This window comes from Lactuca sativa, chromosome 9, assembly GCF_002870075.4.
Source record: "Lactuca sativa cultivar Salinas chromosome 9, Lsat_Salinas_v11, whole genome shotgun sequence".
NCBI classification, from domain to species: Eukaryota; Viridiplantae; Streptophyta; class Magnoliopsida; order Asterales; family Asteraceae; genus Lactuca; species Lactuca sativa.
This window is the reverse complement of record NC_056631.2, coordinates 211,289,342-211,315,571: the sequence shown is the minus strand read 5'-3', so window position 1 is coordinate 211,315,571 and position 26,230 is coordinate 211,289,342. Positions and strand designations below refer to the sequence as shown.

Below are 26,230 nucleotides of genomic sequence, written 5' to 3'. Positions count from 1 at the left end.
ATACAATTGTTATAGGAACACCTTGATGCCTTACTATCTACTTCACATAAGCATTTGCGAGCTTATCTATAGACCATCTCACGTTGGCTGCTATGAAGTGTGCACTCTTAGTGAAACGATCAAGGACCACCTAAAGCATGTCGTGACCGTTCTTTGTCCTGGGTAGTTTAGTCACAAAATCTATGGTGATGTCTTCACATTTACCCTTGTGTACAGGTAAAGGTTGTAAACTCCCATACGGTTTTTGATGTTGTGACTTAACTCTCGCACATGTCACACACTCGGCCACATACTTTGCAACATCAATCTTCATCGTCGGCCACCAATAGTAGGGTTTTAGGTCCCTATACATTTTTGTGCTACAGGGATGAATTGAGTACATGGTCTTGTGTGCCTCTTCCATCAGAAGATCTCTTACTCCTCTTATTTTAGGTACCCAAATCCGATCTTGGAATACCTTCAGTTCTTGACTGTTTGTACCGAGCACTAACAATTTTACCCAGACGTTCTTCCTTTCGGTCATTCTTCTTTGAAGCTTCTTCTTGAGCTTTCCTGATACTTTCCACAATCGTCGAGACAAATTCTATTCTCATTGCTCTTGGCCTTTTTCTCTCAAGGTTGACTTTTCGACTAAGAGCATCAACGAAAACTTTTGCTTTACTGGGGTGGTAAAGTATCTTATAGTCGTAGTCCTTGAGTAACTCTAGTCAACTTCGTTGCCTCATGTTCAATTCCTTCTGATTAAGGAGATATTCGAGAATCTTATGATCAGTGAAAACTTTGCACCTCGTATCGTAGAGGTAACGCCTCCATATCTTTAGAACAAAAACTTTCGTTGCCATCTCCAAATCATGAGTGGGGTAGTTCTTTTCATGCTCCTTCAACTGTCTAGATGCGTATGCTATCATGTTTTCTCTTTAAGTTAGAACACATGCTAGCCCGACTCCCGACGCATCGCTATACACGGCGAAATCTTCAACTCCATCGGGTAGAGAAAGAATCAGTGCTTCACATAATTATTATTTAGTTTCTCGAATGCTTCTTCGTGCTTCTCACTCCATGTATAAGTAGCTCCTTTGTGGGTCAAAGATGTTAATGGAGCAGCTATCAAAGAAAAGCCTTGGATAAATCGTTGGTAGTATCTAGCTAATCCTAAAAAGCTTCGAATTTTCATGGGACTTTTCGATCGTTCCCACTTCATCACCGCTTCGATTTTTGTTGGGTCAACCATTATCCCTTCTTGGTTAACCACATGACCCAAGAATTGGACTTCTTTGATCCAAAAATCACACTTGGAGAGCTTTGCATACAACTTCTCTTTCTTCAAGACTTCCAACACTTCTCGTAGATGCTGACCATGCTCCTCCTGACTTTTCGAGTAGATACGAATGTCATCTATGAACACTATCACAGATTTATCGAGGAATGGTTTACAAACCCTATTCATCATGTCCATGAACGCTTCTGGATCATTGGTTAGTTCGAATGACATAACCACGAACTCATAGTGTCCATATCTTGTTTTGAATGCAGTCTCCTCAATATCCTGCTCTCTTACCTTTAGCTGATGATATCCTGACCTGAGATCGATCTTTGAGAAATAACTCGAACCTTGAAACCGATTGAATAGGTCAACAATCCTTGGCAATGTATACTTGTTCTTTACTGTTGCCATGTTCAGCTCTCGGTAGTCTATACACATTCTCATGCTCCCGTCTTTCTTCTTCACGAATAACACCGGAGCTCCCTAGGGTGATGAACTAGGTCGAATGAAACCTTTGTCCAACAACTCCTAAAGTTGCGTAATAAGCTCTTTCATCTCTATCAGTGCTATTTGGTATGGTGCTTTTGCTATCGCTGATGTCCCTGGTAACAAGTCTATTCGGAACTCTACATGTATATCAGGCGGTAATCCAGGACGATCTTCGGGAAAGACTTTCGAATAATCACACACCACTGGTATATTCTGCACCTCCTTCTTTTCCTTCTTAGGATTGATCAAAAATTCCAAATACGATGTGCGTCCCTTGGACAAACATTTCATGGCTTTCATCAAGGAGATGATTCTAGAATTCACTCTGAGTTTGTCCCCATACACCATAAATGACTCCTTTCCAAGGGGATTTACCCTTACCATCTTCTTTCGACATAATATCTCGGCATCGTTGGCACTAAGCCAATCCATTCCTAGAACGACTTCGAAACCGTTAACTCTATGGGCAACAGCTCTTCATGGAATTCGTTTCCGTTTAAGTCGATAACTACATTCTTAATATGATTACTAACTGGTACGAACTTGCCACTGGTAACTTCTACAATCAGGACATTATCAAGTTTTTGTATACATAATGATAGTTTCCCACCAAACTTATGGGACACAAAGGAGTAGTTCGCTCCCGAATCAAATAGTATATTGGCAGGAAAACCATTTACAAGAAAGGTACCTGAAGCGACGTCTGCTGCCTCCTTTGCAGCCTCGAGCGTCATCTGGAAGGCCCTCGCCTTCGGCATTGGTAGAATATTGGGCCTTGCCGCCTCTTTCTTCTTCAGGCAATACCATGCAATGTGCCCTTTCTCACGACACTCGTAGCACACCCATTTGCTAGCGGTGCACTCATTGGCATAATGCCCCGTCTTCTAACACTTGTAGGAGGTCGCTTCCTCGCTACATTTCCCTGAGTGCTTCTTTTTGCACTTCTCGCACCACTTCGCTTCATTTCCTCCTCCGAACTTGCTTGAACCAGACTTGATTTTCTTATTGTTGGGCTTTGCAGACCCCTCGAACTTCCTCTTCTTGCCAACCTCAACCTTGCTGGCAGCTCTTCCCTTAATCATATCCTCCGCAGATTTGGCAGCCTAGATAGCTGCCTCCAGAGTAGGTTCCTGAAGAACTGGCACCGTGTACTTCCATGGAAGTCCCTTTGCATACTTGTCGATTTTCTTCAGCTCATCCGGAACAATACGCAAGGCGAACTCCATCTTCTCTGTGAATTTGTTGGTGTATTCATCAATAGACATAAGGGTTAGGAATTAGTTTTCTAGCTCTAGCGGGTTTTGGGTTGAGCAGTACTTGCGTTTGAATTGCACCAAAAAATCTGCTCATGTCAGTTGCAGGGGCTCAATGGGGCTCAGATTCTTCCCCACGGTATTCCACAAACGCACAGCGCCTCCTCGGAGCTGACATACTGCAAAGGTGATCTGTATCTTGCCTCTGCAACCACACATCATGAAAGCTAACTCCATCTCTGATATCCAATCCATGACTCCGATCGGATCTTCCTTTCTAATGAAAGTCGATGGCTTGCAAGTCATAAAATCCTTGTATTTGCATACATTCCTCTTGACTCTATCATCCTGGTTTCTTTGTCAAACTATTGGTGGGTTGACTTGACCAACGGTCCCACAGTAGTTCCCTCCTTCTGATTGTCCATAGTTTAATTTGGGCTGTTGAACTGGCATAGTAGGTTCCTCTCAGTTCTGTTGGAGCAGTCGTCTTGTCTCCTCCATCTGATGATCCAACATCATTTGGATCATCACTTGTACTCTGGCCATTGTGATTGGCTCTGGAGCATCTGCTACAACAAGTGTTTTTTCAATGATTAGTGGTTGATTCGTGTTCTCATTTGCAATCCCAGCTCCACTACGGGTCTCGCCATTTTGATCTATACACTGAATAGGGTGAATTTAGATATTTACTTAGGATAGACGTTTAAATCATCCTTATCCCTCCGAAACGTTTACATGTTAGTTCTAATATCGTAGTCATACGTTTAGAATCCTAAACACATAAGGTTTCCAGATCCGGTCGGCAACAGACCGTAGATCCGAACAAATAACAGCATAGCAGGCATAAAGCACTTACCACATAAAAACACTTTTGGCATAATTCCTAAAATAAGCTAGTGCTCACATCTCACAATCCTCTCTTAGCATTCTATGTTTAATCTTGAAATCCTACAAATTCCTATTTCGCTTAAACTAATGCTCTAATACCAACTATGACATCCCCATTTTCACGGCCAGAAAAGACCGATTTGTTTATGCTTTGTTTAAAAAACAGAGAAGCATTTTAAATAAAAGAGTTGCGAAATTTGTTCCCAAAACAAAATATGATAAAGATTTATTAAAGCATTTATGTATAAATGTACTTCATTAGAAGACTTGGGATGTCATGTTCGATACAGATCAAAAGGATAAATAGTACAACGTTATCCTTACTACATTATTTTGTATTTATAGGCCTATAATCCCTCATCTCTCGTCCAAACATATATGCTCATGTGCCATTACCTGTAATACAAGAAACTGAGTGGTTCAGGCTTGGGAGCCTGTTGAGCACATAGGGTTTTCGACCCACAATATATAATTATATTATTTTCATCAACCAAACAAACCCGATTATTCGTTCTCGTTATCCTGACTTTACGTCCCTAAAATATCTAACATAAGGGACCTAGCCTAAGGATTTTCATCGGGGTGATAGTACATGCTTCTGGGGTTCCTCAGCAATTCATGTCAAATAAGGCAACCATGTGCGGGATGGAGTACTGCTGGTGAGCACACAATTAAAATAAACACCTACAGGTTGCGAGCCTGCTAGCGTTACACTGGACTGTCTAGAATAGTCTGTGGTCGTCATCTATACTCCGCAAGATGACTGGATCATCAATAAAATCTATAACGAGGCCTTTCATTATTTTATTTTGGTCACACAACAACTATTACATCTACCCACGTTTAAGCCAACACATTTTGTAGATATAGAATACATATATACAGTTTAAATCATTTAAAACATGTATAAAATCGTTCATCCAGCATAAATAGCACGTATTCAAATAATATGCACACACAGCACATAATTTATATAAAATACTTCATATCTATGTGTAAGATGAAAGTAACTATGCATTCACCTGATACGGTGGCGACTCGGCATCCGGACAGCGCTTCGTTATCTCAAAACAATTTTCCCTTGAGAAAACCTAGTATGTATACCACTAGGGTTTAGTCTAACGTTAACCGCGACTAATTAATAGTCTAGCTATTATTACTATTATATAAGCGTTAAGCAACACTCTTATATAACTCATAATAATAGCCCAAATAATTATTCTAAGTTCCAAATAATGTTACTATAATTAAATAAAAACTATATTAAAAATAGCATAGACGTAGCTGACTAACAACATGTTTTCTCGAAAACTGGGCTTTGCTTGGAGCAACGTTTCCGAACCGAAAGAACATTTATCTCAGTACTCCGGGAGCCTCGGGGCTTCCTTCAAGTGTTAGGGGGTTTACCTAGGCTTAAAGGGGGTTAGGGGGTAATGAGAGAAAGTAGAGAGAGAAAGGAGTTGAGAAATGTGTGGAAAATCCGAGCAACTTCGCACCCTTTTTATAGGCTCCAGTCTTTGACGTACGCTGGGCGTAGTCCTCGGCTACTTGAGGCATAGTTCGGATTAGGTCAGCACTAGGCGAACTCCGGATGGAGCGACGTGAAGGATTGTGCACCGAGGGAAGCAGTTGTACACGGCCCATACCCGAGCTCGTACGTTGGGTGTACCGAAGGTCAGGTGTCATTCATCCGAAGCAAGGCGTGATCAGCAAGCGACGGCCTAGATCATGCCACATCATCAATTGTGCATCGGTCTCGCAATTTTCCTTCCCGACTTCTAATATTTATAACTTTCATATACGAGCTCCGTTTTCGACGTTCTTTATATCCACGCGTAGGCGGGAACATACTCTACAACTTTCATTTAGACTCTGTCGGCTAATTTTGACTTTATTTTAAATTTATATTTTTAACAGGCCGGGACAGGATTGGTCCGTTAAAAGTCTATAACTTCTTCATTATAACTCGGATTTCGGCCTTCTTTATTTCCCTAAAATCATTGTTTCGACCACTACAACTTTATATAAAGATATCGGGTTTATCTCACAATTTAATTTTGACGCTTATTTTTATCCTTTATTTATTATAAATTTATAAATAAGTAATAAGCACATAAATGCATATAATTCACATAATACTTAAATAATTCATCTTTATTACTTCAAAAGAGTTACAATAGTTGACCTAGAGTATTACACCATCTACTACTGCTTTGCCCTAAAACACGGGCGTTACAGACATAAGTTGAAGCTAATTGTCATCTAGATCTTTGGTTCAACACTTGATTGGCGTATGGACTTATCTCCTTAATTTTGTTATTGATAGGGGTGACTGAGGGGTTTTGATAAATTGGGTTTGTTTAAAATTGTTATTCTTTCTTTCTTAGTCAGCCATATGTTGTTCCCTTTACGTGATCGGAAGATCCGACATGGGACACAACATATGCACTCATCTGATATTCACTACTTTTCAGTCAGTATATTGTGTACTACAAATATTCATATGTTGTCCCCTTAGTGTGATCAGTAGATTCGACCTGGGACATAACATATGCTTTCCACAATGATTATATGCTCACCAGAAGTTAATGATTCGAAGGAAATTTCCTTGATTACTGGGGTATGCCATAAAGTGGGGAACATGTTCTAGTGTACTAACATTAACTGCACCCATAACTAAAGGCTGATTGGTAGATTCTACTGACTAAATTTAAGTGGACAACAATATCCTTGGTTGTCGTCAAACAAAATGGTCTATCTAGGAATATAGTAGCAATATATTTTCACTCATACTCTGTCTGAGAAAAAACTTCTTTGTGTTTAAGTGGATCACAATATCAATGATTGATCAGTGTTTTTCATGAACGTGTATGTTGATAAACATCATTAATGTGCTCCATAACGATGAATCTCAAAAGTTCTTGTTTTGAATTACATCTTTTTTGTTTTTATTTAAATTTGTGCATATTTAAATTTGTACATATTTTCATTGGTAAGCACAAATTTAGGGGGGAAAATAATAAAATTGAAAAAAATTGAAAATTAAAAATTAATTTTACATATATATATATATATATATATATATATATATATATATATATATATATATATATATATATATATATATATATATATATATATATATATATATATATATATAGGTTCAAATGTTTCTCACATCTATTGTGTGCTAGAATGTACCAATAGTAATTTAGTATTAATGTTATCAATACTTATAACTCATTTTTATGGAAACTAATTAAATTCGTCATTAATGTCAACAATAATATTTTTTCAGAATAAATTCATATCTAGAAAAATGAGAGTGTATTCTAGCAGAATGAGAGTGTATTCTAGTAGAATATACTCTCGTTCTTCATATTCAATGCAACTTTATTGTATTTTTAAGTGAGTAAGTCTTGAAACAAAATACGAACTCATATATAAAAACCTAGATACGAATTCATTCTTAAAAAATGTTATTGCTGACATTAATGACGGATTTAATTAGTTTCCATAAAAAGAGAATTATAATTATGGATATATCATTTAATATACATATAATTATAGAAATCATTTAATATCTATAGTTATTTAATTAAATAATTATTTAATTTACTATATTCCTATTGGTGCATTCTAGCACACAATAAATGTTAGAAACAAAATAACCTAGCTCTATATATATATATATATATATATATATATATATATATATATATATATATATGTGTGTGTGTGTGTGTGTGTGTGTGTGTGTGTGTGTGTGTGAGTGTGTGTGTGTGTGTAAAAATGTGTGTTTAATTTTATTTTATTTTCGTTTTGGTTTTTGAAACATAAAATCGAAGGAAATTCTTTTTATTAAAATTTGGGTTACTTTATTTATGGGCCAAAATTGGATTAAGTGGGCCATTTGGGTTTTTGTTGGTCATATATATATATATATATATATATATATATATATATATATATATATATATATATATATATATATATATAGACACACACACACACACAAAGTTTTCTGGTTGTTAGGGTTTTCCATCGAAAAACCCCAACCAACCATCATCATCATCGACGTTCTTCTCCTTTTATTTCGAGTTTTTCAGCAAAACCAACTCAATCTTTATTCTTGTTGAAAATTGTTCGGTGAATCAGGTAGATTTTTGATTTTTGATTATGGCAATGTCATTAAACTTGTTTTTGGTGTACTCGATTTCATAGATTCGCTAGTTTTGAGTGGATTGTTCGAAGGTTTTTCAAAAATATGATTTGGAATAGGTTCCGATGGGATTTTGGGTTTTTGGTTCAACCCGGATCCGACCGAAATCAGATGAAGGCTTGACCGAAAATAGAGTTTTTGGCCGAAATCACCCAGCTTTGATCGAAATCATTTGGTCAACATGTGTTTTGAACGAAATCGATGAGCCTTGACCGAAATCGACTAAAATCATGATTTTAACCGAAAACGACCAAAACTTTAACTTTAACTGAAATCAAATTTCAATCTCAATTTAGTTAATTTAAAATTAATTCGTTACTTTGCTAGTTTGGTGCAAATAAATGGTAGAGCAACTAAAATTTGTGGACTCTCACAATATTGCAGGATGTCTCGTGGAACCACCTGTTGCTCATCAAGAATTCAAGTCCATGATGGTGGGTTTGAACAATTACAGGATTTCTCATGCTCTTCGTGCTAATCTAGTCATCCACAGAGATCTGATTACTGAGTTATCGAAAATTGATTCGATCAACAAGCAGGGAGTAGATGGAGTTGATTCTATTGAATCGATGGTGAAAGGAACACAAATAATTATTTCTCAGCAAGTTATCCAAGAGGTACTTGAATTTGGTGATGCTTCTACATTCCCAATTATGTGTTATGAAGGAACCTATCTTCTCACCATGAAGAAGTTACTACCACCTTACTGGAGGTTCCTGACATTTTCTTTTGTCATTTGCATTTCTAGAATGAAGGGGGGGGGGGGGGGGGGGGGGCTCTGTTGAGGTTCCCGGCACATTCTTTTGTCATTTTCATTTCTGGAAGGAAGGGGGGCTCTAATGAGGTTAGTCAGACTGTAACCTCAGGCATTGTCGCTGTAGCTATGGACTGGGATTACTACTTCTCAAAATTCGTTCTTGAAGAGATGAAGAGCAACCTTCAGGGAAACAAAAAGGATCTATTTTTAATGTACCCCAGATTAATCTAGATGATCTTGAATGAAAAATACCCCAAATTGAGAGGTCATCTGATACTTTGGATATGAAAGCCTTAGGTCCCAACACCCGTGGGCTCATGAAGCAATCAAGAAAACCTACCAAAGTCGTTGTAGGGTTTCAAAGCACTCCATGGATGATGGCAATGGGCCCCTTTGATGAATTCTAGGTTAAAAGCCCAAGACTTGTCTTTACCCTATAAATACTCTTGTATTATTCACAATTAGGGTTAAGAGTGAGGCAAAATGTAGCCGCCACGTAAGGTTTCTTATGTAGTGTTAGATTCTTTAGTCTATGCTTTAAGTGTAATTTATTCCTCTTGTTTGAATAAATCGAGTGATCATTCGACATAATCTTCATATTTGTGTTTGTTCTTATTTTCCGTATCTTGTTCATCAAATCTCAATTAGGGTTTTAATCCCAACAAGTGGTATCAGAGCGGGTCTTTGAAGATCTATTGATTTTTGAAGTATCAGTTCTTGATTTAGTGATTTTCTACACAAGTTATTGAAGATTTTAGTGTTTTGGAGGTATAGAATCAAGATTTTTGTTCAAGTTGCTGTTCATGGAGATTTATGAATCATGCTACTATTCATGGAGATTTATGAATCATGCTACTATTCATCTGGGTATTATTTCAATCCAAATGGTATTTTGTTCATATTCTCCATTGGGTTTTTTTTTTACTGAATCAGTCAATTGCCTCGTAAATCAATTTCTTTTGATTTGGGCCAAAGTTTTCGTTCACTGTTCATGGGATTATTAAAGCCCAGGTTCTGATTTGTTTCAATTTCTAACCCAAAATCACGATATTGACATATCCTATTTTCTGCTGTTTACTTTGTCGTCGATATCAATTCCAGTTGAAATCTTGTTTGTAATCACAAATCGATCTAATTTGATTTTCCCGGAATTGAGTGTATTTTGCATCGATGTGGATTATCAATTTGTTTCTATCTTTTTCATTGATTGTATTTTCAGTGAATCGTTTTTTTTTCTTGATTAATCTTATGTGCGAATCGTGTTTGTCCTTCACGTTGTATTCTTGATTCACGATTATCCATACGATTTCAAGATTTTGCTTCTAGTTCTAATCCAAGAACGAGTTCATATTCTTCATCTTATCAATTCGATTTCTCCTATATCATATTTTTTTTACTGACTTGAAATCAAGCTATCTTGGATTGAGGAGCTGAAAGAAGAAACCGAAGAACATTTGATGGGTGTTTGATCTGGAAATCGATCTTTGGAGTATATATTAGGTGTTTGATTGATTGCAATCTTGAAGTCTGATGATGAACGAATTAACAGTGGTGTATGTCGATTTGGAGAGTCAATCTAAAAAGTCAAAATCGATTGTTTGATGCAAACAAAACCAGATTTGTAATTGGAATGGGCAATGGTCGAATTGTTGGTCAAAAAGGAAGGACCAAAAGCGAAAGGTGATTCGCCTGATGAAGCTTGGAACGGACCTGATAGCAAATGTCTCAAATGGAAACGAATGGAACCGAACGTTCGGTTGGGTTCGCTTTGAGTGTGTAATTGACGGACTCGGAACGAACATGGATTTATTGTTCCGGTCGGCTCGCATCCATTTTAGATTAGATACGCGTTCCTTTTGGCGTGCTCGGAACGAATGATTTGCAATTTTGAATTTTAAGGTTTCGTATAAGAGTTCCAGTCGCATTCTTTTAATCAGACGATAAATGGGAATGAAGATGACTCACGTTACACTATTAGTCCCTGCAACTTCAGCGAATTAACACCTTTGGTCCTTGTTGTTTTAACAGCTTGGGAGTTTTGGACCATTTCCAGAATTTGTTACAAATAAAGGGGAATATGGTGCAAAATTATTAATTTGGCCCCCTGAATTTTAGCAAAGTAACAGTTTCTGCCCTATATTCAGAAAAGTTTACAAATTTGATGGCCAGTGAACAGTTTTGGATTTTTTATCGCACATATTTTTTCGTGAACAGCAAAATAAAGATTCCATCAAGTCTTGGCGGTTCGGAAAGTCGTTTTTCGCAATAACGTCAAATTTTCTCGACTTTTTTCGGATTTTATAACTCATTGTGTATATCATTTTGTCGCGGGGGAGTGCAATATTTTTTTTTATCCTTTCAAGATCATTCTCATGACCATCTGAAGGCTTTATAATCATGGTTTTGATTATAAATCGGGGGAGAATTTGGTATGGCCATTCGAAATTGGATTTGTAACTTTTCAAATTTGAAGATTTTTGATAAAGCTTGTGGTAGAATTATGAAGGTAGCTTTTACAGCGAAGTTCTTCATCGAGCTCTGCTAAAGCTTTTACAGAGAAGTATCCTTTACAGTAGAAGTTCTTCATCGAGCTCGGCTAAGGACTTGTTATATCTCCGACTTCTAGTATTTTCTCAATCAAGTGGCGTTACGAATCTTAAAGTTTGGGTTGTTACATGATATTTTTTGATGACTTATATCATTAGCTTATTTGAAGATTATTGTGACTTGGAGGGGGAGTTCTTCAAAGACAAGAAGTGATTCGGTTTCTTGGTTCTGAAATGGGTTTTTATGGCGGGTTTGGTTTTCGTGAAGATTCTTTGGGATTACATTCGAAAATGAAGTTTAAAGACATTACTTCAGTGCTTGGTTTATATATCCTAGAGCCTGTGTTTGAAGACTATTAAAGAATCAAGATTCGTGGATTGCTTCAAATATTCCTCGTTGCAAGATCTTTTCTTATTTGCTAGATTCTTGTTTTGGAAGTTAAAACATTGTCATCCATTCCATACTTTGAGGGGGAGATTGTAGGGTTTCAAAGCACTCCATGGATGATGGCAATGGGCCCCTTTGATGAATTCTAGGTTAAAAGCCCAAAACTTGTCTTTTCCCTATAAATACTCTTGTATTATTCACAATTAGGGTTAAGAGTGAGGCAAAATGTAGCCGCCACGTGAGGTTTCTTATGTAGTGTTAGATTCTTTAGTCTATGCTTTAAGTGTAATTTATTCCTCTTGTTTGAATAAATCGAGTGATCATTCGACATAATCTTCATATTTGTGTTTGTTCTTATTTTCCGCATCTTGTTCATCAAATCTCAATTAGGGTTTTAATCCCAACAGTCGCCTATCAAGGATTAAAGGAGCTGGTTAAGTTTGAAAAATTTACTGAGCTTGAAAACACTCCTGTTGCTAGTTCCATAAATGTTGAGGTTACCGATGAACATGTGGTACCTAGACCAAAATTTCAATTTGCCTTTAAAGAGGTTGAAGTATCTAATGAAGAAGAAGAAGAGGATCAAGAAAAGGACTTATCAGAGAACTAATTTAAAATTTTAATTCAGCAAAGTATTTCATTCAAAGAAGAAGATGTTGCTGTCAGACCTCCTATTGTGTCTGAGAGATAAAGTGATACATTGGTACACTCTTCCTCACCAACCCTTGAATAGATGGATGCACTTATTGCAGAACTTCAGCTGTAACACCCGTAGATCCGGGCTAGTCAATTTAGAGGCAATAGGGGTCGAAAACGAATTTTCGACAAAAGATTATTAAGAATAAATAATCTCAACCAAGTTTTAGTATATGTTACAAGGTTTCCGCACATATAAAGAGCGTCAAAATCCGAGTAATAACGAAGAAGTTATGACCCGTCGAAGTTTCGTGATGGAACCAACACGATACTGGGATGCGTAAATAGTGAATTTACGATAGAGCGAGATTTAGTCTTAGCGATCTAAACGAAATTCGTATGATATGTTAAACCGATAGTGTGCATAAAAAGAACATCCAAATCTGACTTCGTATGAGGAAGTTATGATTTTTCTAAGATTTAGCATAGCAGTGCACAGCCCGAAATCTGAATTTTAGATCGGTCGATTTTTAGCCAAAATAATCTTAACAATAAATGAAGATATCGTTAATAGGAGTTAAACGATAAAACGACTGTAAGAAACGGAGCTCGTATGAGAAAGATATGGACGAAGCTTAGCCCCTACTCTTCGAGCGTTGCGAATTCGATACAATTTTGTAAAACTGAGATAGAGTGAGAATTAGCCGACGGGATCTAAATGAAAGTTGTAGTACTCATAAATACCAACACGTGGATATAAAGAACGTCTATAATAGAGTTCGTATATGAAAGTTATGGACGATGCTTAGTCCCTACTTTTCAAGCGCGACGAATTCGACACAGTTTTGTAAATCCGAGATAGAATGAGAATTAGCCAACGAGGTCTAAATGAGAGTTAAAGATATCATTAATAGGAACTTAACGATAAAAAGACAGACAAAAACGGAGCTCGTATGCAAAAGTTATGGACGAAGCTTAGTCTCTACTTTTCGAGCGCGACAAATTCGATACAGTTGTGTAAATCCGAGATTGAATGAGAATTAACCAACGAGGTCCAAATGAAAGTTGAAGATCTCATTAATAGGAACTCAACGGTAAAAAGACAGACAAAAACAGAGCTCGTATGCAAAAGTTACGAACGAAGCTTAGAGACAACTTTACTATACAATTCCTATAAATAAGAGATGAACTCTTCATAATTTCCTCACACCTTCAAACCTTTCTTTCTCTCTCTAACTTCTCTCTAACCTCCCTAAACCCCTCCCAAGTCTAGGGAACCTCCCTATCACAAGAAGAAAGCCCCGGAGCGCCCGACGGCTCCGAGAAGAAAAGCTTTCGACTCGGAAACGCTGCTCTAGCGAAGCACGGTTTTTTATAAAAACCCGTTGTAAGTGAGTTACACCTATACTATATTCAATATAGCTTTTATTTAATTTTAGTAACACTATTAGGACCTTCAAATAATTATTTGGGCTATTATTATGAGTTATATTGAGTGTTATTTAACGCTTATATAATAGTAATAATAGCTAGACTATTAATTAGTCGCGATTAACGTTAAAACTAAACTCTAGTGGTATTAATACTATGTTTTGGTCAAGGAAAAATTGTTTTGAGATAACGAAGTGTTGTTCAAGTACCGAGTCACCACCTAATCAAGTGAGTGCATAGTTACTTTCAGCTTACACATAGATATGAAGTATTTTATATAAATTACGTGCTATGTGTGCATATTATCTGAATACTTGCTATCTATACTGGATGAATGTTTGATACATGTTTTCAATGATTTAAACTGTATATGTATTTTATATCTACAAAATGTGTTGGGTAAAACATGGGTAGATATAATAGTTGTTGTGTGACAAAATAAAATAATGAGAGGCTTCGTTATAGATATTATTGATGATCCAGTCATCTAGCGGAGTATAGATGACGACCACGGACTATTCTAGACAGTCCAGTGGAACACTAGCAGGCTCGCAACCTGTAGGTGTTTATTTGAACTGTGTGCTCACCAGATATACTACATCCCCCACATGGTTGCCTTAAGGACATTTATTTGTTGAGGAATCCACTTAGTAGTAGTGTCCATCCCGATGATAGTCCTTAGACTAGGTCCCTTGTGTTAGATGTTTTAGGGACGCAAAGTGAGGATAACGGGAACGGGTAATCGGGTTTGTTTGGTTTGATAAAGCTAATAACTTATTTATTGTGGGTTGAAAATCCTATGTGCTCACCAGGCTCCCAAGCCTAACCCACTCAGTTTTTTGTATTACAGGTAGTGGCGCATGAGTATAGATGTTATGTCTTGGGATGAGAAATTAATGGATTTTAGGCCTGTAAATACGGAATAATGTAGTAAGGCCTATGTTCTATTGTTTATGCTTATGATCTGTATCGAACATGACAACCCGAGTCTTTTTAAATGAAATACATTTCTACGGAAATGCTTTTGATAAATCTTTATCATATTTTGTTTTGGGACAAATTCCACAACACTTTTATTTAAAATATTACTCTGATTTTTAAACAAAGCATAAACAAAATCGGTCTTTTCTGACCGTGAAAATGGGGATGTCACAGTTGGTATCAGAGTATTAGTTTAAGCTAACTAGGAATTTGTTGGAAATTTCTAGTATTAAACTTAGAATGCTAAGCGATTATTGTGAGATGAGTGTCCGCTATAATTTAGACACGAGCACTAGTTTATTTTAGGAAAGATGCCTAAAATGTTTTATCTGCTAAATGATTTATGTTATAGCTATGAAAATGCTTCATATGCTCTTATTTGTTTTGATATATGGTATGTTGCCGACCGGATCTGGAAACCTTATGTGTTCAGGATTCTAAGCGTATGATAATGATATTAGAACTAACATTTAACGTTTCAGAGTAATAAGGATATTTATACGTCTATCGTAAATAAGATCTTTCCTATCTTAAATTCTCGTCTCGGTACACCGAACGTCTGCTTGGGTGTACAAAACAAGAGGAAGATGACAACCTGAGCCTAAGAATGTGATGGGTCATACATCGGTCGTTGCGTCTACACCCGAACCTATCACAATGGCAGAAGTTCAGGAAGTGATGCAAACCATGATAGACTGAGAAAATAGAGGAAATTAAAAGGCTTACGATACTAAATGGTACCTATCGGAAGATATCGTAATAGTGATATCATGCCATTAGAATGCGTCTAATAAATAATACGTCTAGTACGGGAGAAATACATGTTCGATTAGCAGAAAGAAAGATTTTTGGAATAATCCATGAAGTTATCCCATCGTCTGACGTTTCCATCACCAACCGAGTGAAGTAGAATTGATGATTAAAGATGCGCATGGAAGAAATCCTAGTAGAGTCTAGGGAAAATTATATGATTGTTTGGACACATTTGTATGTGTTAAAATTGTTTATGTGATAATGGCTTGGAAAACTGCGAGACAATACTTGGGACGAGTAGTGGTTGTCGAGGCCAACACAAATAATAACCCTAAATATTACACACTAAAATAGTGTATAGTGGTAAAGGGATCAAATCCACGGAGATTGGTTCAATTTATAACTCTATGAAAAATCTCTTTGTAAAAATACTTGTAAAATGACAATAAAAATAAAATGGGGGGTTTTGGTGTTTTGAAATACTTGAAACAAACTAGAATTAACTATGATTTAAATAGACAAATGCAACAAAAATAAGAGTTTGATGTAAAATCAATAAGGGAGAGATGGTTGACTTAAAGTTTCCTCACTTTGACTTTTGATGAACATATCATTAGAATCCAATGGTGTAATACTTTGATTTAAATCCTTAATTTGGCTATAGTAATCCAAGGAGCTTGAGATTACCTAGACTTTTCTTAATTGTTGAAATGGCTAGAGAATCTCATAACAATTTCCTTAGTCAAAGTCATTAATTCCAAATAGCATGTAATTAGTGAAAGTCAACTAGCATTAAGAACCAAAAAGTCACCAAATCCAAGAGGGGTCAAATGCTTTCACCACCATGTTGGAGGAAATGTTTTTATGATTATGTGAAGCAAAAACAACACAAAAATCATTTGTTGCTTGCTAATTTGAGGATCCTTTACTTAATCAAGAAATTAGCCAACTAATCACCACAAACACATTTAAACTCATGAACTAAAACATACAAGTAGTGATAAGATGTTAAAACACAAAACATTCCCATAAAGATTTAAGAACATGTTCATGGATTCTTCAACATTCAACAAAAGTTCAAAGGATTAACCAAAAGTCAACCAAGATTAGTTTAGCCAAGCATGGCTAAACCCAAAGAAACAAAGTTAGAGAAAATTGTAACAAACATTAAGCAAGAATCAAGAGGTAAAAATATGATGTTCTTCAAGTGTTCTTAGCCTTCAAAAGTCTTCAAAACTCCAGAGAGAATCTCCAAAAATCGGATGTCCAAGAATCTCCAAAAGATGGGCACCAACCTTCCTCAAATAGCCTTCCAAATGGATTTCCGAAATTGCCCCTGCAGGAGGTTGCGCGACCCGCGTGCTGCTGCGCGGGTGGGTTACGCGAGTGGTGCCTGACATGGGCTTCTTTGAGATTTTGGGCCTCCAAAGCATATCCCACTAGCCCAGATCGAATCCAATCACCTCCTAGCCCATTTTCTTCAAGTTTTTCTTCATTTTAAGCCCAATTTGACCTCTCCAAATCCTCCAAAGCTTGTGCACTCACTTAATTAACAATCTACGCACGCTTGAATAAACTCCCGCATCTTGCAAATTTAAAGTTTATTTCTCTCCAAGCCTTCAAATAATCATCAAGCACGCTCCATGCATCATCTCCACAATCACCAAGCCTAACATCATTTTTGCCTATCAAATGTCATCGCTTCCCATACATCCTGAACACTCCCGCTCCGCTAGACCCGAAAACCTGCAATTATGCTCACAAGATTCAAAAGTACCCGAAATAGTCATAAAATAACAAAAAGGGAAATATGCATGAAAATTAACTAGATTATGGATGAAATATGCTAAAATAAATTATAAAAAGAAGTAAATAAAATGAAACTATCAACGAGTATGAGTAGGTGTGAAAGGTAGTAGAGGCCTATACTACCGGAAGCACAGGACTCACACTTGGATTAGGGAAAGTCACAAGGTCACCAAGAAACTAGTAATTGATTTTGTTTTATTCAAGTATGTTGTTACCATTGTTTCGGTAATGACTAAGAAGATTGTTGTTATCTCGATCCTAGTGGTCATATCACATTGAGTCCGACTACGATGAGTAGGTTACGTGGTTCAGAGAACCAAGTTTGATGTAGCGTCCGACTTAAACCAAACGATTGAAATCAAAGCGATCAATAAAAGTATCACGCTCGTTGTTAAAGAAGTTGGTACCTAGAAATGCTACATGTTAAAATGTGATTATATCACATTAGACGATGAAGGAAGGCATATTCCATTCCAGAATTTGACTCTAAGAGACCTGAGTCTAAGCATTGCAACATACGATGATAGGTCATTAGAATATGACACATCGGTTAATTGTAGTAATAAAATTAACTTATCCTAAGTTTGTTAAGAAGAAGAAGGAGTCTCTAATAAAGAATGAGGTTGTGACACGAAGGTCATGATTGAAAGTCTAACGAGCAGGTGTAAGACCGAGCACCGCCTGCAGTCAAGGAGTCCAAGAGTTAGATACTCGTTCGAAGCGACATAGAAGTTACAGTTATTACCTAGGATGAAGAGATAATGTATGGAGTCATTATACAATCCTGTTTTGTTGATGATTCCGGGACGTAATCATCCTAAGGGGGAGATAATTGTAATGCCCGTAGATCCGGGCTAGTTAATTTAGAGGCAATATGGGTTGAAAACGACTTTTCGACAAAAGATTATTAAGAATAAATGATCTCAACCAAGTTTTAGTATATGTTACAAGGTTTCCGTACATATAAAGAGCATCGAAATCCGAGTTATAACGAAGACGTTATGACCCGTCGAAGTTTCACGACGGAACCGACACGATATCGGGATGCGTAAATAGTAAATTTATGATAGAGCGAGATTTAGCCTTAGCAATCTAAACGAAACTTGTAGTATATGTTAAACCGATAGTGTGCATAGAAAGAACATCCAAATCTAACTTCGTATGAGGAAGTTATGATTTTTCTAAGATTTAGCAGAGCAGTGCACAGCCCGAAATCTGAATTTTAGATCGGTCAACTTTTAGCCAAAATAATCTAAATGATAAATGAAGATATCATTAATAGGAGTTAAACGATAAAACGACTGTCGAAAACGGAGCTCGTATGAGAAAGATATGGATGAAGCTTTGTCCCTACTCTTCGAGCGTTGCGAATTCGATACAGTTTTGTAAATCAGAGATAGAGTGAGAATTAGCCGACGGGATCTAAATGAAAGTTGTAGTACTCGTAAATACCAACGCGTGGATATAAAGAACGTCTATAATAGAGCTCGTATACGAATGTTATGGACGATGCTTAGTCCCTACTTTTCGAGCGCGGCGAATTCGATACAGTTTTGTAAATCCGAGATAGAATGAGAATTAGCCAACGAGGTCTAAATGAGAGTTAAAGATATCATTAATAGGAACTTAACGGTAAAAAGACAGACAATAATGGAGCTCGTATGCGAAAGTTATGGACGAAGCTTAGTCTCTACTTTTCGAGCGCGGCGAATTCGATACAGTTATGTAAATCCGAGATAGAATGAGAATTAGCCAACGAGGTCTAAATGAAAGTTGAAGATCTCATTAATAGGAGCTCAACGGTAAGAAGACAAACAAAAACGGAGCTCGTATGCAAAAGTTACGGATGAAGCTTGGAGACTACTTTACTATACAATTCCTATAAATAAGAGATGAACTCTTGATAATTTCCTCACACCTTCAAACCTTTCTTTCTCTCTCTAACTTCTCTCTAACCTCCCTAAACCCCTCCCAAGTCTAGGGAACCTCCCTATCACAAGAAGAAAGCCCCGGAGCGCCCGACGGCTCCGAGAAGAAAAGCTTTCGACTCAGAAACGCTGCTCCAACGAAGCCCGGTTTTTTATAAAAACCCGTTGTAAGTGAGTTACGCCTATACTATATTCCATATAGCTTTTATTTAATTACAGTAACATTATTAGGACCTTAAAATAATTATTTGGGCTATTATTATGAGTTATATTGAGTGTTATTTAACGCTTATATAATTGTAATAATAGCTAGACTATTAATTAGTCGCGATTAACGTTAAAACTAAACTCTAGTGGTATTACTACTAGGTTTTGGTCAAGGAAAAATTGTTTTGAGATAACGAAGTGCTATTCAAGTACCGAGTCACCACCTAATCAAGTGAGTGCATACTTACTTTCAGCTTACACATAGATATGAAGTATTTTATATAAATTACGTGTTATGTGTGCATATTATCTGAATACTTGCTATCTATGTTGGATGAACGTTTTATACATGTTTTCAATGATTTAAACTGTATATGTGTTTTATATCTACAAAATGTGTTGGGTAAAACATGGGTAGATGTAATAGTTGCTGCGTGACAAAATAAAATAATGAGAGGCCTCATTATAGATGTTATTGATGATCCAGTCATCTAGCAGAGTATAGATGACGACCACGGACTATTCTAGACAGTTCAGTGGAACACTAGCAAGCTCGCAACCTGTAGGTGTTTATTTGAACTGTGTGTTTATTTGAACTGTGTGCTCACCAGATGTACTCCATCCCCCACATGGTTGCCTTAAGGACATTTATTTGCTGAGGAATCCCCTTAGCAGTAGTGTCCATCCCGATGATAGTCCTTAGACTAGGTCCCTTGTGTTAGATGTTTTAGGGACGTAAAGTGAGGATAACGGGAACGGGTAACCGGGTTTGTTTGATTTGATAAAGCTAATAACTTATTTATTGTGGGTTGAAAACCCTATGTGCTCACCAGGCTCCCAAGCCTGACCCACTCAGTTTCTTGTATTACAAGTAGTGACGCATGAGCATAGATGTGATGTCTTGGGATGAGAGATTAATAAATTTTAGGCCTGTAAATACGGAATAATGTAGTAAGGCCTATGCTGTATTGTTTATGCTTATGATCTGTATCGAACATGACATCCCGAGTCTTTTTAAATGAAATACATTTCTACGGAAATGCTTTTGATAAATCTTTATCATATTTTGTTTTAGGACAAATTCCGCAACACTTTTATTTAAAATATTAGTCTGATTTTTAAACAAAGCATAAACAAAATCGGTCTTTTCTGACTGTGAAAATGGGGATGTCACATCAGCGAACTGTGAGGAAGCATCCCCAAATAGTTTCAGTTGATACTGAACCTCTATCTGGAAGTGATCTAGAAGACTTCTCCCACGCCCTACTCCTGATGAAAAAAAAACAAAGATCCAAGACCTGGAGTGCTTATCACATAACCTATTCGAAATGTATCTACTCCGATTGAGCCTAGTCCTATGGCGCAAAACATTGAAATACCATTACCTGAGTTCACTCCTATGGATCAGGATTTTGAAAAACCTATTGTTGAACAAGAAGTCTTACCTTCAGAAAGGGCTCAAGCTACTAGAAGCTCCTTTGAAGCCCCCGAGCTAGACATTTCAAAAGGCAAAAGCAAGTTGTGCAAGTCTGAATTCGTGGATTTCGCCCTGCTTCAACACAGAGTTTTTGATTTGGAACAAAGCAGGACATTAGAATCAGTGAGCTTGAAAAGGAGAACTCCATTGAGGATGTAAAGATTTCAGAACTTCAAGCAAATCTTGGTGGTCTTACTACTTTATTCTTTGACCTAAAACAGCTCTTACATCAAAAGTTTGGTGATGAATTTTAACTATTAAGCATTGAAGGAGAAAAGATTTATGCTTCTTGTTCATGTGCTGCCAATCCAACTTCTTAGCCTACAAGTGAAAGAGTTGTAATACCTACTCCAGATGCTAATCTTGATTCATTCCTATTTTCTGGTACTAATTCTGCTCAAGAAAGAAGAGAGAAGCAAATCAGGGTCGTGCAACTAAAAGGGAAGAGGTTAGTGATGAAGCATTTAGACCAAAATGCTCAAGGTGATCACCATGAGATGTTTTTGAGGGAATCTGCAAAGAAATTCACAGATAAATATGGGGATCGCTCTGTCATTATGATGTAGGGGTTTGATGCTGAAAAGAAAATATGGGTAGTGAAGCAGAAAAGGGACGAATTCAATATTATGAGAAGAAAGTCAACTTCTTGTCAGGGACAAAAGTTGATCTTTCTGAACTCATCCACACACCTTTCCACAATCCAACCAATGATCCCATGGCCTGGTCTTTTAAGAATTTTCTTGAGATTAAAGCTAAAAACAAATTTGAAGGCTTGCGGACTGCTTCGTCGTTTACCAAAAAGGCCAAGGATGTCATTGATCCTCGCACTAACAAAACCATGGTGAATGTCACGTGGCCGCCCACAAAGCAGGCTAAAAGGATTCCATTTCCCAAATGTTTACGAGAAGGCACTTTGGATTCAATGCAATTTTGGATTTATGATGAGGCTACTATGTCAGTGGTGATCAAGCTGAAGAAAAACCAATATCGTATTGTTGATCCCAAAGACTCATTGAAGTTTGGTGAACGTGATATTCGCACTTTGTCAAACTTTCAAATAATTGTTGAGAATGAATTGTTTGAAACTGCTGCAAAAGCCTTCACTGGAATGGTAGCTACAATAATTGACAAGAAGCTGTGGAATGGGGCATTTTATCAGGCGGACGTGCATCTCGTGGAGAAGCCTTGAAGTGAACTAAAAGCAATAAACCAAGGGGGAGATTGTTAGGCTATATTTTATGGTTTATGCTTTTTTTTGTATGTAATATGTGTTCTCGATTTTGGACCGAAATCACTAGTGGGCTTAGTGTGTTTTCGGTAGGCTTGTTATGTTTGGGCTTTAGGTTATTGGTCTAGTATAAATGTGGTCCATGTTTAGCTGTTCTAAGCGAGAATGCATGAATGCATTTTTTTGGAGTATTCTAGTGACTTGCAGTTGAAAGAAGATTGAATGTACTTGACAATTGATCAATCGAATTGTGTGCATTTATTGAAACGTGCTCATTGATTCAACTAATTGTCTATTTCACATGTTTGTTTGATTAAGATTCCGCATTAACTGAAACAATTGCAATTGATACCTTGCAAGATCCGAGTTTTGGGACTTACATTGGATAACATGAGAACTGTTGGTCTAAGGCCTGATTGTGATGTTCTCATATGATTCTTCAATCTCAGGTGGATCATATGTTCAAATGTGTATCTGATCCCTTACACACGATGTGGTATTGTCTTTGACCAATTGAACGTTGACTTTTCATCAGTTTTTACCTGGGTCAAACTTGGAGGATTTGGGTCGTTTATTGAAGATTTATCTATCTTGGTGTTAGTCGGGTTGTTGGATTGAGCAACACAAGGTGTGTGAGTGTTATTGTATATTCAGTTCTTAAGTTCACCTGAAATTCTTACTTTGTCACGTATCCTATTGTATATCTTTTGCATTGTAGGATAGAGGTATTGTTATAGTATAAGTAAGCTAGTGGCCTAGGGTGAGGCCTTGTTATGCCTTATAGTTAGTGCAGTTGGTGCTTTAGTATGCTAGACTGGTAGGGTTTTCAGTGTTGATCATATGATTCTGTTTCGAGGTATGTTTGGCAGGGTAACTAGGGAAGGATTGTGCCAAAGTAATGTGTTATGTTAGTTATGCATGTGTTTATGTTAAGTTGATATGTTGAAGTGCTAGAGTTGGTCTTATGTAGTCTTAGTTGGATAGCATGAGAAATGTTGGTCTAAGGACTGGTGTTGATGTTCTCATCTGATTGTTCGCTCTCGGATGGATCGTCTATTTGATTGTCAATCTCATCCTTGATTACATGACTTTATGTCTTATATGCAAGACCTCAATTGCGAATTCCGACGTTGCCGGGTAACGATGCCACCAAAATAACGACGGCTCCGATAGTGGCGCCTTTTGATTATTAGCTACCAGAAAATAGGGACAACACATTAGTGACAACAAGTGGTCGTTAATGGTATTAAATTTTGTATCTTTGGCACTAACAATTGTCTCCTAAATGCTGCTTTTCGTTGTAGTGATATATCAGTAAATTGGCTAATATAAAAATGAGAAAAAGATATATTTCATAACACAAGAAATAAGGCAGGAGAGAGCCAATTTTATATAATGAGGATATACACGGCATTTACATTATTTTCAATGAACGCGCAGCCCACACAAACACACAGATAGACTATTACATGCATGTAAACATCCATATATACATCCATCTGTGTGTGACCACATTATAGATAAATACGATTCTAGTAATAATAATGCTAAGACCGCTTGATGCTAATTTTTTGCTTTCAGGAACGACCCATGTAAAATGTGCTGCTTGATGATTGGGTTGGGATGATGGAAGCGACACCATCTGAATAAGACATGGGAGAAGACAAGTAAGATGCCACAGGCATCTTTGAGGGGAGTATGGGCAGTGAAGCTTCGCAGTTCAGTACCTGAATAATTTGCCTCATGGAGGGACGAACGACCATGTCAGGGTGAACACACCACAGACCAATCATCATCAAACGCTTGATTTCTTCTCCCTCATAATCTGACCCTAGTCTTGGATCGACTGCTTCTAAAAGAGTTCCAGCCCCATAGAGCTCCCAAACCCAATCAACTAAGCGTATTTGGTTTTCTTGAGCCTTGTACACGATGGGTTTTCTCCCACAAGCTATTTCTAAAGCAACGACTCCAAAGCTGAATACATCTGATTCTCTGGTTGCCTTACCGGTTACTACGCATTCAGGAGCCATGTAACCTAAGGTTCCAGCTAATAACGTTGTCTGTGAACCTTTCTCGTGGTCAACCAACTTAGCTAACCCAAAATCACCAAGCTTTGTATTAAAATTTGAGTCCAGCATCACATTGCTTGATTTGATATCTCTATGCAAAACACATTGCTCCCATTCATCATGTAGATACAACAAAGCAGAAGCCAAGCCTTGGGCAATTTTATACCTTGTTCCCCATGCCAACAAGCTTTTCCCCTTGAAGAGATGCATATCTAAGCTTCCGTTCTCCATGAACTCATAAACAAGCAATAATTCACCTTTCTCATGACACCAACCTGTGAGTTGAACTAGATTCCTGTGCCTCAATCTGCTGATAATCCTCACTTCTGAAGCATATTCCTTGATCCCTTGTTTAGAACTCTTCGACACCCTTTTGACTGCAACATGCATGCTCAAATCTTGCAAGAAACCTCGGTAGACCCCACCAAAACCTCCTTCACCAAGTTTCTGATCCTCAGCGAAGTCACTGGTTGACCGAGCTAATTGTTGGTAACTAAAGTTTTTCGGCCCAGTACCCATTTCAAATACGTTGTCCATCACAACGTTAAATCCTTGTTTCCCTTCCCTTCTTTTCTTTCTCCTCCACAAACAAAAACCAAGCACAACCAGAAAACTAATCACCACAAATAATCCAACCAACGAGCTCACCAGAACTGCTGTTCTGGTTTTCCCCTTCATAGCCTTTGGGCTCCAACTAGGTGGTTGCACGTTGTTTGCATTATATTGTAAATCAGAACTATTGAATGCCCAAGATTTCACAGAATTATTCTGGAAAGCATCTCCAGTTGCAGCCGAAAACCCGAAAATTACCCATTCGGGTAACACGCTCCTGAGATCAATTATGTGATGAAGTTGTTGACGTACAACTGTATTATTTTGAAAACCAGTGAAGGAAACACTAAGATTTTTTGAAACAGAATCATACGTAATCCAAGCTTGACAGACTCCCCCACCAGTTATATTACTGAACCATTTTTGAGACGTATTAGAAACAAGAGAGTTACAGTTGATACCTACATGATCACCTATCAAATCATAGCTAGAGTTTCTTGGATCCCATTCTGGGTTTGAAAATGTATCAAACTCCACTGCAACAAATGGGCTCTTCGTGTGTTCTAAGCCATTGATGGGAAGCCCCATGGACCCACCGGCCAATATCACGGAATTGTTCTCGGCAAGGAAGAATGTGAGACCATCACCATACTCTGGATCCGAGTTTGAATTAATTGAAAAGGAGAAATTGCTAGTGAAGCTTACTAGTTCACGAGAGGTGTTATCCCAGAGATGAAGCTGTTTAAAGTATGTTGCCCGTCCTGCTCTACCATTCCGATCCGGGCCACTTACTTGCATTCCGTCATCCGTGATATATCCTGCACCTGTCATCGTTATTTCCTTGAACTGGTTTTGTAGACCAATATTTGTCAAATTGAATGTAATTGTAGCTGCATAAGGGATGAAGAGCAGAAGGAAGTATGCTAAGATGAGCATGATTTTGGAAACTTGCTAAAAGGTACAGCTGAAAAACTTGCAGTCCATTGCAATTAACATGAATGACTGTAATTTTATACCTATGTTCCCTCGTCAACACGGCAACTTCCAAATAAATTATTCTAATATTGTTTGAGGAGCTCACAAGCTTGTCATCTAGTTACAAGGACGGCAATTAGGTAATCTTTTCTTCACGACCAGACTTGACCAACTTTCATGCTGTATGAGTTCTATATTTCAAATTTTAAACCAATTATGTTATTAAGCTGTTTTTTTTTTTTTTTTTTTTTTTTTTTTTTTTTTTTTTTTTTTTTTTTTTATCATAAGATAGTCATTATTAGAATAAGAATTAGAATATACAAATAAACAATTTTTTTTATAATAAAATTATTTCTATCAAATTAGTAAAAAATATA

At 37.2% G+C, this 26,230-nt stretch overlaps 1 protein-coding gene across 1 annotated transcript; it reads right to left on the bottom strand.

Moving 5' to 3' along the window:
• Positions 1 to 23,611: 23,611 nt before the first annotated feature.
• On the bottom strand, positions 23,612 to 25,927 carry LOC111881010 (L-type lectin-domain containing receptor kinase IX.1). Its single transcript, XM_023877406.3, has one exon. The coding sequence runs from the start codon at positions 25,812 to 25,814 to the stop codon at positions 23,835 to 23,837; it is 1,980 nt and encodes a 659-aa protein (XP_023733174.1). The 5' UTR covers positions 25,815 to 25,927; the 3' UTR covers positions 23,612 to 23,834.
• Between the last annotated feature and the right edge of the window lie 303 nt (positions 25,928 to 26,230).

What these genes read in the sequence shown, in the direction of transcription:
- LOC111881010 (XM_023877406.3), bottom strand. Translation starts at nt 25,814, where the DNA reads ATGCTCATCTTAGCATACTTCCTTCTGCTCTTCATCCCTTATGCAGCT.